At 39.1% G+C, this 14,697-nt stretch overlaps 2 protein-coding genes across 6 annotated transcripts in view; both read left to right on the top strand.

Moving 5' to 3' along the window:
• LOC125829349 (uncharacterized) overlaps positions 1-815 on the top strand; it is a gene marked incomplete at its 5' end in the record, with an annotated part of 1,614 nt that extends 799 nt beyond the window's left edge. Inside the window, one exon of the mRNA XM_049508584.1 lies at positions 1-815. This exon is cut by the window's left edge and continues 799 nt beyond it. Within this exon, the coding sequence (XP_049364541.1) occupies positions 1-815 (815 nt within the window).
• LOC125829366 (E3 ubiquitin ligase BIG BROTHER-related) overlaps positions 1-14,697 on the top strand; it is an 882,037-nt gene that overhangs the window by 26,962 nt on the left and 840,378 nt on the right. The window lies entirely within an intron of this gene.

The raw sequence follows: 14,697 nt of genomic DNA, 5'->3' as shown, positions 1-14,697 counted from the left end.
GTAGTAGCAGTAGCAATAATAGCAGCAGCAGGAGCAGAAGCAGGAGCAGTAGCAGTAGCAACAGCAGTAGTAGCAGTAGTAGAAGCAGTAACAACAGTAGGAGGAGTAGGAGAAGTAGGAGCAGTAGCAGCAACAATAGTAGTAGTAGCATTGGTAGTAGCAGTAGTAGGAGTAGGAGCAGCAACGACAGCAGTAGCAACAGGAGTAGCAACAACAGCAGTAGGAGCAGGAGCAACAACAACAGCAACAACAACAACAGCAACAGTAGCACCAGTAGCAGTAGCAACAGCAGCAGCAGCAGCAGGAGTAGTAGTAGCAGTAGCAGTAGTAGCAGTAGCAGTAGTAGCAGGAGCAGCAGCAGTAGCAACAACAATAGTAGTAGTAGGAGGAGGATGAGTAGTAGTAGTATGAGTAGTAGCAGTAGCAACAGTAGCAGTAGCAACAGTAGCAGTAGTAGGAGCAGTAGTAGCAGCAATAGGAGCAGTAGCAGCAGCAATAGTAGTAGTAATAGCAGTAGTAGTAGCAGTAGTAGGAGGAGGAGGAGCAGTAGGAGGAGCAGTCGTAGAAGTAGTAGGAGCAGTAGGTGTAGTAGTAGTAGCAGCAGCAACAACAGTAGTAGGAGCAGTAGTAGCAACAGTAATAGCAGTAGCAGTAGTAGCAGCAGTAGTAGTAGCAGCAACAGTAGTAGTAGTAGTAGTAGTAGTAGCAGTAGTAGCAGGAGCAGGAGCAGTAGTAGTAACAATAGCAGTAGCAGTAGCAGTAGCAGTAGTAGTAGTAGAATTCTCTTGATCACTTCAATTTGTAATTTGATATGAGTACTGTGAGTAGTAATCTTACCACAATTTGCATTTTATAACTTTCATGGTTTATAATGGTTTATAAAGTGAATGTATTACTGCATGTTTTGAATTTGCATATGGGACAAGTCTTTTACTTGATAAGATACCGAAAATAGTTACTTGAGATGATCTCACTTTTATAACACATGTTTATCAAAAATTGAGATATGATTAACGTTATCTAAAGTGTTTAACATTTGCTTAAGAAATAGTATTTTGACATATATTTTTGGTTAAAGTTTTATATACTATGATTTGTTAAGAACTTAAATGTCTTGTACCATTTTGAAATGCTTCTACTGTTTACAAATAAAAGTATAAATGAGAGTAAACCTTGACGAATCTCGTAGCTAACGGCTGGTTCGTTAGACCTATTACACCGTGTAGTTATAGATTACTGATATAGCCTTTGCTAGTGGGAAGGTAGAACTAGCATACCATTACTGATATCCCTTGAGTAGGAATCTACCGATATGAATATTTGACTCCTTTATGAGGAGTTCACTGTTATTATTGGTTACTTCTTAAAGAAGGTCACACCGATTACATGATTCATCCTTGGAAACCTCCCAAATATAAGATTTTCTATGAAAGTGTTCTTCTGAGTTTATTTCTAAAATGTTCACAATTATTTTGCTTATATAAGACAAATAAGATTAAATATTATTATCATTTCTGAAAGGGCATTGATACTAGCATGTTTTCTGACTTCTCCCTCATTAAAATATTTGTGATTAAATATTATTACTCACTGAGGTAGTTTCTCACTCGTCACTAAATGTTTTATAGAGAACTCATGTGACACTGGCGAAGATTTCATTAATTAGAGAGTGTGGATTGATAGTATATGGAGATTGCTATAGACTCTTTTCTTAAAAAACTCTTAGAGTAACTCCATTTGTCTTTTCTTTATTTCAAGTTATGATTATTCTTTTGTTTTATAGTTAGGTGACTAGTTTTGAACTTCTTTTCATATTTGGAAATGAATTGGTTTTATTGCGTGGTGATTAGATTCGAGATGTATATTATGTCTTGATTTAGAGTTATTATTAGTTGTGTTGTGAGTTTCTGAGACATAGAAAATTCAGGATAGGCCCATAAATAGAAGAAACTTTGCGTAATTTTCTATAGAATTCTGATAAGGCTTTTGAGATCCTCCCTCTTAGCACTGGTCATAGTCCTAATTTGGTTGTGATGGGTACACCAATAACTTTAATTGTAATTAATTTCTTTGCTTAGTTTCTCTACAATGCACTGCTAATACAATTTTTATTTTTTTTAGTTATATGCTATTTATTTTAATTTAAATTAAATATTACTTTATTATTGAATCATATTGAATATAAGTATTTAATTACTTTTAGTTATTTGTTATTTACTTTGTTATTTTTAGCTATTGGTATCTATTTAATTTAGATGTGTTATTTATTTAGTTGATTATTTTAATGGTTATAATAAATATTATTAATTACCTTTGAAATTAAGAAATAAATTAGCTTACTATATATTATAATTTCTACATAACTAAATCCTGCATAACTAATACCTACATAACTAATACATATATAACTAAACCCTGCATAACTAATACCTACATAACTAATACATATATAACTAAACCATGCATACCTAGTACATGTATAATTAAACATTGCATAACTAATACATGTATAACTAAACTCTGCATAACTATTCATATATAACTAATACCTACATAACTATTACCCACATTACTTATACATATATAACTCCATCCAACTACCAAATTGTAATGACCTCCTGGTCATTTATGTATTTATGTCTCTTGTTCATCGTTTAGAGAATTTCTATAATGATCCCTAGTCATTTATGGCTTGTTGGAGCTGACAATTCGGTCAACTGATTGTTCGTTTGATTTTTATATGAGTTTTGGTGTTTTGGAGATTTTGAACCTTGAAAGATCAATTTTGAGAAAAAAAATTCAAGAAGATGACCTCAGATTCCAATTCTGACGATTCCATCAGCTTTAGAAGGGTCATTTTAGGCTAGTAGCATGGTCAACACAACTCTCGAGGCTTTCAACGCGAGTTTGTGTGATTAGGCGTTTTAACTTTCAAGTTAAGGCCTAAGTTTGACTTTAGTCAACATTCTGAGTAACCAATTTCGGATGAGAATTCTGTCAGTATTGTTAGCTCCAAAATATTGCATTCGATCTAGAACAACCCCTTGTTTGGATCTCGGGTCTTCCGGCTGAATTTCGAGCCCCATTGTGAATTTTAGCTTAAAATAGAGTTGTGGGGTGGGACTCACTTTTTGCCGAGATGACCCTGTATAGGAATTTTGACTACTTCATTAAGCCTATAATATTGAATTTAGTAGGGGTGCATATCTCATTAGTGTGCACGGTTCCAAACGAATTCAAAAATCCCTATCAAAGATTTCAAACTTGGCAAAACCACCTAATACACATCAGATGGTGAAGATCTGAAACAATCTTCGTGTTCATTCATGTGAGGCCAAAAATATATATTTTTATCATTATTTACCTCACATTTATTATTTATATTTGTCCTTTTTTAGCATGAATTTAATGGATTGTGCTAAATAGTGTATTTTATTTGTAGGAGTAAATTGGTGTAAAATTGAAGAAGTTTGGAGCTAAAACAAATTAAAGATGGAAGGTTGAAGAAGGAAATCAAACATACGGCTTAATGGATTAAATTGAATATAATAATATTTAATTAAATGAATTGCCGTTAAGGAATAATTGAAGTTGGAGTAACCAAACTGCCACGTGGCAGTCAAGGAAGACATCTCAAATTATTGAAGGCGGCGAAAGTCTAAGACAAACACTGTTCACGTGGAAGTCAAATTCTGCTTGGTTTTGGTTTCCCAATTTGTTTTGGACTCAATATTTTATTTAGGATTTTCTATATCTATAAATAGTTTATAGAAATAATTATTATGGGAGAAGAATAAATTGGATGTCAATTATAGGGCATCAAGTAGAAAATAGTCAATACGTTTTAGGGTTCTTTTCTTCTTCTTCTTTCTTCTCTTAGAGATTAGTGGCTAAACGCCCTTGTTTTGGGGCTATAGGTACGAATCAAATGTTGAATATTTAAGGTTTATGAATTAATTCTTGGTTGTCATTATAAGTTACTTTTATATTCTTGTTTTAGTATTCTTGATTGGCCATCTAGAGATAAATATATTGTCTATATTAAAATCGAGAGAGGAGGAGTTAGATAGACCAGATAATATAGAGAGCTTGATCGATCCATTTAGTTGAGGTGATTTGTGTTCAGGAGTGACGCCCGGACAAACAACTTTCTTGGTTACGAAATATGATGAAATATAAATACTCGCCAGTTAGGCCTGTTTATCCCCGCTCAATGATGTAGTTAGACATCTAAGTCCAGTAGGCGACTAGAGGTTTGATACCCAACTCATACAATTAACCACCAGTAACTTGATAACTAAAATTAGTTCTAAGCCAAAAATATGATACATGAGATTCAATACATGATACAACCGTAATTTTATTATTTTAATCCTGCATTCCTTTCTTTTGGCACTCTTAAATAAATAATTAGACCAGTATAATTTAGTAAAAATAGTTAATTGACAAGTCCTTTAGTTTCGATAATCTGGTTCTTTTAAGAGCCACTATGTTACATGCGCAATCGCGTATACTTGCATGTGCAATTTGGAGCAACATTCACGGGCCCTTGGCCGCATTCGCATTGTCAGGCGACCTGAGGGCGATGATCGTGAGGCTCTCGCCGCATTCACGGGGTCCCTACAGCGATCGTGGGACCTCGATTCTCTCTTACTTGCGATCGTGGGGCATTCACCACATTGGCAAGGCCCACATTCATAGGGGACCCTCCACGTTCACGAAGAAGAGAGCGACATGGTATTATTTGAAGACCTGTCGCAATGGCATCATTAATTTCAAAGTTCAATTGGTGATTTCTCCCTCATTTTAGTTTGAATTTGGGTGATTCAAAGCCTCACGCGTACGGAATTATCGATGCTACATTGTGGAGTGATCAAAAAGTGTTGGTGAACATCCATTCAAGGTGAATTTCCATTTTAAGCTTCAGTTCTTGTTCTTTAGTTGAGTTAAATTATAGAGTCCTTGCATGTTGATTTTGTTTGCTATTCCGAGCCCAGAATTATGTTCAATTTTGGAACACAAGCTCTGGCATGGTTTAGGACCTCTTGATGGAGTCAATTCTGGAAATTTCAGTATGAGTCCTACAATTACCATTTGATTCCAAAATTGGTCCATTTCTATTTTATGTATTTTTGACGTCTAAACGACGGTGCTAACATTATGATCCTATTTTTGATAGTGTGGCAGTGTTCAAATGTCGTTCAAAAAGGAAAAGCTCTGGTCTTGTGATTTGAAGCGCGTGTGGTCGGCCTACAGGTAGGTTATGGCTTTCTTCCTAGTTAGATTGATCTTGAATGCGTGAATGCATGTTGATTAGAGCGAACTGAGGGTGGGTACCTAGTTATACTTATTTCTCTTCTTAGATACCATCTTTTATGATTGATCGACATTTGTTTCGGTCTTAGTACTTTGCTAGTTTGGGTTTATGTGTGATGTTGCATGATCTTGTGTATTAGTTGTGTTGTTACTTGTTGTGTTGAGAATGTTCATCCTTAGTCTAGGATATACTAGTGTTGCCTTAGACTCACGAGTCTTGTAGCCTTATTTCATCTCCAACATCATTTCGAACTGACAAAATCCTTGTAGACTAGAATAGCATACTTGAGTCTGACAGTATGAGCCTTAGTTTAGGCGATTTGTAGCTTTATAGACTTTCGATCTTCGTTTTCTATCTCCGTGGCTCTGATGTATTACCAGAGGTTTGTGTTTCCATGGAGACTTGAGATTGGATTATCCTGGGCTTTGAGCTTTCTATTGATGCTTGTGGATGGACGTCATTCCACGGTGACTTAGTCTTGATATTGAGATCCTCTTCGGAGTCGACACACCCCTTATCACTCTTGCTAGCTAGGATATGAGTTGATTGGCTACTATTATTATTTCTGGTTCGAGGTGGATGTGTATAATTCAAGGTCATTATTTCTGATTCGAGACCGACATTTACGGTTTGAGGTCGTTATTTTTGGTTTAAGGCTAATGATTACAGTTTGAGGCTGTTACTTCTGGTCTGAGGCTGATAATTACGGTTCGAGATTGTTTCCCTCTGGTTAGAGGCCATCACTTGGGGTTACAAGGCCAAGATTATACATATTGGATTTGGATTCGAGGCACTTCACTCTTGTAGTCTTAGCTATTCTATGTACCTATTGGGCTTATGGGGGCCCATTTGGGTTTTATTTAAACTTGTGCACGAGTGTACCTTCTAGGCTTATGGGGTCCAACTAGGTTTATTTTAGTTTTACTTAGATTTACTTTCGGGATGCTCGTGTCTAATCTTTCATATCCGTTTTGACCTTTGTTTGTGTCAAGATTCTATTTTTTCATATTACTTTTACCTTTCTTTCCCAATCGTCTTATGATTCCTACCGATTACCTTTGTTTTGGTACTCATGCTACACTCTACATCTTTTTCGTGAGTAGGTCCTAGTATTTCTAGCGGTGATAATTTGTGCCATCTTTTGCAGCTTTTGGGAATTAGAGATGAGGATGAGCACTTGGCATCCCCGTATCAGCATGCCTCCTTATGTATATATGTTTAGCTAGTCTTTTGCCTTTGGGACGGGTTGTTGTGGTCCACTTTTTGGACTTGTATTTTCATAAAAGACAATTTTGTACTCGTGACTTACATGTCCTGGGAGGAATTCTATTGCTTATAGATTTTTGGGCTTTCTTCCATTTTTGTCTCATTTTATTGTTTAGTGTTAGTTCTATTTAGTTCTCCCCTTATACTCATTACTTGTCGTTCTGGGTAACGGGTTGGCTTACCTACTGGTGGGGTATATTAGGTGCCATTATGACTTGAAGGATTATGCCGTGACAAGTTAGTATCAAAGCCCTAGGTTTCACCGGTCTCACTTGTATATATCTAATACCTAGTAGAGTCTGACGAATCGGTGCGGAGACGTCCGTATCCTTAATTTGGGAGGCAGCAGGGTGTCTTAAGAAATCTTCCTCTTTTGTATAGATTTCGTGCTGTGTGTGGGTTATTAGCTTCTTGAAATCTCACTTGTTGTAACTTTTCTTGCAGGATGGCTCATATGCGTCACGCGCTGGCTTAGGGTAGTGACCGACCTCCCCTACCGGATAGGGATAAAATACCACCCCAGATAGAGAGCAGGATCTGGAGCCAGCAGCAGACCCTCCAATAGCTCATGACTTCAAATCAGCCGGTGGGGCCGAGACCAACTATAGCTCCAAATCTTCAGGTATCCATTGCTCTGCTCTTGACTATGCTTGGAAGCCTACAACAGGCCCTAGCACCAGCACCAGCACCAGCACCAACACCAGGTCAGTAAGATCAGCCTGCAGTAGAGGAACCTTAGACCCATGTACCTCTTGGGGTGCCCATCCCGTGATTGCGGCCATAGATACACTGCTAGAGGAGCAAAAGATTATCGGAGTGTTTCTTAGACTATCACCTCTGAGGTTTTCTGGGGCTATGTGTGAGAATGCCGACAAGTTTTTGAATACTTACCGTGAATGGCTTTAAACTTTGAGTTTGGCGGAGTCGAGAGGAGCCGACTTCACTACTAACAAGTTAGATGGGCCAACCAGGCAGTAGTGGCATACCTTTATTGAGACTAGGCTAGTTAAGTCTCCTTCGGTCACTTGAACCGAGTTTTTTGAGGCCTTCTTGTCAAGGTTCATCACCCACAGTGTTATAGATCACCTCTGGGGATCAATTCTTTAGGTTGGAGCAGGGATCCATGACTATATTAGAGTATGAGGCTAGGTTCTATGAGCTCTCCTACCATGCCACTATGATTTTACCTACTATAGAGGAGAGAGTTCAATGATTTGTCCGTGGGTTGAGACATCAGTTGAGGATTGAGGCCCAGTCCATGGTATCTGTGGGCTGTTCCTTTCTTGATGTTGTTGATTAGGCTCGCACTATAGAGAATCTTCGTCATAAGCCCCAAGGAGGCAACAACAACAGGACTAGATATGAGGGTAGCTATAGCAAGTCCTGTTCCAGGAAGAGGGACTCCTATGATAGGCCTAGGCAGCGGTTTCAGTAGGGTTAGTCAAGTCGGCGTGACCGGTATAGCCAGAGTGAGGTTGGCTCTAGCCAAAGTCATGGGTCCCAGTCTTGTGCTTCAGGACGTGGCGATTATTCTTCTGGGAGTCGATCATCTCCGGATTGCTTTTACTATAGGGGAGCTTGACCACTGGTCCAAAGATTGTCTCATGCATAGGCAAATTACTTTCACCCCACAAGCAGCACTTCCAGATAGGGGTCGAGGTCAGGGTTTGGACCGTCGTGGTGGACATCAGGGTATTCGAGATGGTCCCTGGATAGACAGGCTAAGTGGTAGGACTAATGGCCAAGGTAGAGGTGGACAGGGCCATTTCTATGCAAATCCAACGAGGGTAGAGGCGGGTGATGTCTTTTGGTTTGACCAATGGCCCTGCTCCTTCATGGACTTAATGACGCGGGTGTTCAGGCCGTATCTTGATTTGTTCATAATTTTGTTCACAGATGACATTCTGGTATACTCGCGAAGCAGGAGTGATAATGAACAACATTTGAGGAGTGTGCTCTAGACTTTGAGAGATCAACTACTTTATGCCAAGTTCTCAAATCAGGAGTTGTCTTGAGTCTATAGCATTCTTGGGGCATGTTGTGCCCAAGGATGGCATCATGGTAGATCTGGTGAAGATTGAGGCTATTTGGGATTGGGCTAGGCCCACTTTGAGTCACCTTGATGTTACTTTTGAGTGGTCTGATGAGTGTGAGTTGAGCTTTTGGAAGCTTAAAGAGTTGTTGACTACTGATCCTATATTGACTCTTTCGATTAAGGGTGAGTGTTTCACGGTGTATTATGACGCATACGACGTTGGTTTGGGTTGTGTGTTAGATGCAACAGGGCCGGATTATTTCTTATGCGTCGAAGGAGCTTAGGCTACATGAGTGCAACTACCCCACTCATGACTTAGAGTTGGCGATGGTGGTTTTTGCGCTTAAGATTGGGAGGCGCTACATGTATGGAGTTTGTTGTGAGATCTACAGTGATCACATGAGTCCTGAATGCATTATCAGCCACATTGATCTTAATTCGAGGCAGCGTCGTTGGATTGAAATTCTGAAGGACTATGACCTCTCAATTCTCTATCATTCGGGCAATGTGAATATGGTAACGGACGCCTATGGGTATTCTAGCCTTAATATCTACTGTTGAGCGACCTTTAGCTTTAAACATTCAGTCAAAAGCCAATTAAATGATTCAGTTGGATGTTTCTGATTCTAGGCGTGTCTTAGACTATGTGGCAGTTCAGTCTTTTTTACTTGATCAGATTTGTAGCCAATAGTTTGAGGATGAGGCCTTGGTGACACTTCAAGATTGGGTGTTAGAGGGTGATGTTGGTCAGGATATCGTAAATTTAAATGGGGTTTTGAGGTTTACATGTCGTATTTGTGTTTCGAGAGTAGGGGGTTTGATCAAGGTATACTTCAGGAGGCCCATGATTCTAGATACTTTATCTATTCGGGCACCGCAAAAATGTATCGTGACATAAGGCAGCATTACTGGTGGAGTGGCATGAGGAGAGATATCCCAGACTATTTGTCCAGTTGCCAACACGTGAAGGCCGAGCATTTGAGACCTGGTGGTGAGTTTCAAAGATTACCCATTCCAAAGTTGAAGTGGGATTGCTTCACCATGGACTTAAAGACGAGTTTGCCTTAGACTTCTAGATGTGTTCACAACATTTGGGTCATCATTGATCGATTGTCCAAGTCAGCACACTTCCTCCATGTTCTGTCTTCATTCAGCACCGAGAGGTTGGACCGCATTTACATTCAAGAGGTGTTCGTCTTCATGGTGTACCAGTCTGTATTATATTAGATCGGAGTGCTCAGTTCACTTCTAGCTTTTGGAGGAGCTTTAGGAGGAGTTGGGCACTCTTGTTGACCTTAGAACAACCTTCCACCCACAGACTGATGGTCAATCAAAGCGTACATTAAGGTTGTTGAGGATATATTGCAGGAATGTGTTTTTGAGTTTGTATGTCAATGGGATCAGTTCTTACCTTTGGTAGAGTTTGCGTTCAAGAAAAACTATCGCTCTAGCATTCAGATTGCACCGTTCGAGGCCCTACATGGTTGCGTTGTCGCTCTCTGATTGGTTTGTTTGAGTCCACAAAGCCTAGACCATGTGGTATAGACTTTATTCGGGAGGCTTTGGCACATGTGAGGGTGATTTAGAATATGCTTTAGACAGCTCAGTATAGGCACAAGAGTTATGTTAATTTTAGGCGGATAACTCAGTTGGTGAAAGAGTCTTCTTCCTTGTGTCGCCAGGAAGGGCGTGATGAGATTTGGGATGTGGGCCAAGCTTAACCCCAGGTATATTAGGCCTTTTGCGATCTTCCAGATAGTTGGTGAAGTTGCATATGAGTTGGCTCTACCTTTAATATTCTCATATATCCACCCGGTCTTCTATGTTTCGATGTTACATCGATATGTTCTTAATGAGTCTCATGTGCTTTGGTATGATGCAGAAGATTTAGATGACCATCTAACCTTCGTGGAGGAGCCCATTGCCATTCTAGTCATAGATGTGTGGTGGTTGCGTTCGAGAGCAATTCCTATAGTTAATGTTCACTGGAGGCATCGTCTTGTTGAGGAGGCTACCTAAAAGACCGAACATAATATGCAGAAGCAGTTTTTTGGATTCTTTGATCCTTCAAGTACTTCTCGATTCTTACTTTCATGGATGGAAGTCTTTTTTAGTAGTGGATATTGTGAAGACCTCTAGGTTATTTCTATATTTATGCCTCCTATTCATCATTTAGAGTGTTCCTATAGCGACCCTAAGTCATTTATGACTTGTTGGGACTGACAGTTGATCAGCAAGCTGTTTGTTTGGTTTTTATGTGAGTTTTGGAGTTTTAGAGTTCTTGAACCTTGAACGGTCAGTTTTGATCAAAGTTTCAAGAAAATGACCTCTTAATCCAAATTCTGATAATTTCATAAACTTCGAAAGGGTCATTTTAGGCTATTAATGATCGGCACAACTTTCGAGGCTTTTAGTGTGAGTATTGCCATTAGGTGTTTTAACTTTCAAGTTAAGGCCTAAGTTTGAATTTGGTCAACATTCTAAGTAAACGAGCTCGGATAAGAATTCTGTCAGCACGGTTAGCTCTGGAATATTGTGTTTGGTCTAGAACGACCCTTCGTTTTGATCCCGAGGCTTTCGGGCAAATTTCGTGCCCCCTTGTGGATTTTGGATTAAAATGAAGTTTGGGGATGTGACTTAATTTTCGTAGAGATGACCCTATATGGGAATTTTGACTGATTCATTTAGTCCAGAATTTCGAAGTTGGTAGGGCTTCATATCTCATTTGTGTGCACGGGATTCTGAAAGAATTCTAAACGCCCCATTCAGAGATTTCAAACTTGCCAAAACTAGCTGATATGCATCAGTTGGTGCAGATCTGAAATGACCTTTGTAATCGCGGGCCCTTGGCCGCGTTCGTGGAGGTCAGGCGACCTGATGGCCGCAATCGCTAGTTCTTGTCCACTTCACAGGGAGGTATTCGAGGAGGTTACATTCGTGGGGGTCGCATTCACGGGTCCCTGCCGCGATTGCGGGACCCTAGTTTTTTTTTTGCCACGATCATGGGGACCTTGTTGGATTTGCGAGGCATGCATTCGCGGAGGATCCTTCATGTTTACAAAGAAGAGAGCGGCCTGGTCTTAATTAAAGTCCAGTCGCGATGGCAACATTAATTTTAAAGTTCAATTGGTGATTTCTCTCTCGTTTTAGTTTGGATTTGGGTGATTCTAAGTCGCATACGTCCAGAATTATTGAGGCTACATTGGGGAGTGACCGGGAAGTGTTAGTGAACCTCCCTTCAAGGTGAATTTTTGTTTTAAGTTGTTGTTCTTGTTCTGTAGTTGAGTTAAATTATGGAGTTCTTGCATGTTGTTATTGTTTGTTGTTTCGGACCCCGAATTGTGTTCAATTTTGGAACACAAGCTCGGGGCATGGTTTAGGACCTCTCGACGGAGTCAATTTCAAAATTTTTGGTGTTGATCCACAATTTCTATTTGATTCCGAAATTAGTCCATTTCTATCTTATGTTTGTTTTGTGTCTAAATGACCATACTAACGTTGTGATCCTATTTTTAATAGCGGGGCAGTGTTCGAAGGTTATTCAAAAAGGAAAATCTTCAGCCTTGTGATTTGGAGAGCATGCGGTAGGCCTACAGGTAGGCTATGACTTCATTCCTAATTAGATTGAGCTTGAATGCGTGAATGCATGATAATTATAGCGAATTGGGGATGGGTACCTAGTAGTTCTTATTTCTCTTCTTTGATACCATGTTTTAGGATTGATCGACATTTATTTCAAGCTTAGTACCATGCTAGTTTGGGTTTATGAGTGTTGTTCCATATTAATTGTGTTGTTACTTGTTGTGTTGTCCATATCCGGCCTTAGTCTTGGATAGACTAGTGTTGCCTTAGACTCGTGAGTCTTGTAGTCTTGTTTCATCTCCGGCGTCGTTTTAGATGGAGTAGATCCTTGTAGACTGGAATAGCAGACTTGATTCTAATATTGTGAGCCTTAGTTTAGGTGATTTCACACCTTTATAGACTTTATGTCTTCTACCCCTATCTCTACGGCTCAGATGCATTACCAGAGGTTTATGCTTCCGCGGCGACTTGTGATTGGATTGTCCTAGGCTTGGAGCCTTCTGTTTATGCTTGTGGGTGAACGTTGTTCCACGGTGACTTAGTTCTAATATTGAGATCCTCTTCGAAGTCGACACGTCCCTTGTCACTCTTGCTAGCTGGGATAGGAATTGACTAGACACTACGATTATTCTAGTTCGAGGCTGATGTTTATGGTTTGAGCTCGTTATTTTTTGTTTGAGGCCGATATTTATGTTTCGAGGTCGTTATTTCATGTTTACATTTTAAGGCCATTATTTTTTGTTTGAGGTCGATGATTACTGTTCAAGGTCGTAACTTCCAGTTTAAGGCTGATGATTACGATTCGAGGCCGTTACTTCCAGTCTGAGGCTGATGATTATGGTTCGAGGTTGTTACCTCTGGTTAGAGGCCATCACTTAGGGTTCAAGGCCCGGAGTATACATATTGGATCTTGATTCGAGGCACTTCATTCTTGTAGTCTTAGCTATTATGTGTACCTATCAGGCTTATGGGATTCCATTCCGATTTTATTTAAACTTGCACATGAGTTTATCTTTTGAGCTTATGGGGTCCAGCTAGGTTAAGTTTAGTTGTACTTAGATGTACTTTCGGTATGCTTGTGTGTTTCCTTTCATATCCTCTCTGACATCTGTTTTTGTCTAGATTCTATATTTTCATATTGCTTTTACTTTTCTTGCTCAATCGGCCTATGATACCTATTGAATACCATTGTTTCGATACTCATGTTATACTCTGCATCTTTTTTGTGATGTAGGTCCTAGTACCAGCTAGCAGTGGTGATCGCTTGTGCCATCTTTTGCAACTTTTGGGGATCGAAGACAAGGGTGAGCACTTGGCGTCTCAGCCTGTCTCTTTCGTATATATGTTTAGCTAGTATTTTGCCTTTGAGACGAATTTTTGTGGTCCACTTTTGGGACTTGTATTTTGATATTAGACAACTTTATACTCGTGACTGCCAGGTTGTGGGAGGGATTCTATTGTTTATAGATTTTTGGGCTTGCTTCCATTTTTGTCTCATTTTATTGTTTAGTGTTAGTTCTGTCTAGTTCTACCCTTTTACTCATTACTTGCCATTCTGGGTTACGAATTTCCTTACCTACTTGTGGTATAGTAGTTGTCATCATTACTCGAGGAATCGGGCCGTGACACAAACGACCTTAGGGCTATCAAAAGAACTCCAAAACTAATACAAGATGTGAGAAAGTTGTGTCCAAATAAAAAATAATTGTTGTTGTAAAATCACAGATGAGATGAATTTGGTGGACAAAACTCCACCACACTTTCTGGACTTTAGAGAAGACATCAATTTTAGTGTTGGAATTGCTAAATTACGAAAAATAATTACATGAAGTTTGTTAAGTTTGGAATTTGTCAATACTTATCGAGAAGGATTCATTTTTTTTGTTTAAATGTCAATTTGCAAGTGAAATAAAATTAATCCCATCGTCCTACGTGGAATACACCACAAATTATAATTGTTCTACAATTAAAAATGAAATTCTTTGCAAAGGAAGTGATCATAGATATCTTGGAATCAAAATGATGTACAAGCTAATAAGTGTGAACACACATAAAGAAAAAGGATAAAGAAATGTGTTGGCTCTTTGATTTCGGGTACATCAAGTCTTGTCTCATTTCAATAAATCTACACTTGACAAATCTTAAAGTAAGAAATATCTATAGACATATAAATATTGTTGGATTCAATTCACACAAAATTTGGATTAAATTCGTGTTCAATTGGATTGAATAATTAATTTGAGTTTCACAAATGAATAAATCAATTTTAATAATTTTAAGTTCAAGGTCCATTTCATCTCGAGGCCTAAGCTCATGCCACGTGTTAAGGTGACTTGGCATCCTAGTCAAGTTCAAGACAAACAAGAGGATGTCATGTGTTCAAATGATATAGCAATCATGGTCAAAGTTCATCAACCAATCAAAAACCAACTTTATCACATAACATATTTGATGACTTACATGAAACAATCACAAAAAGGCAAAAGAGTTCATCCAC

This window comes from Solanum verrucosum, unplaced genomic scaffold (assembly GCF_900185275.1).
Source record: "Solanum verrucosum unplaced genomic scaffold, falcon-dt-bn FXZP01000157.1, whole genome shotgun sequence".
In the NCBI taxonomy this organism is placed as follows: domain Eukaryota; kingdom Viridiplantae; phylum Streptophyta; class Magnoliopsida; order Solanales; family Solanaceae; genus Solanum; species Solanum verrucosum.
This window is presented reverse-complemented; position numbering and strand designations above follow the sequence as displayed.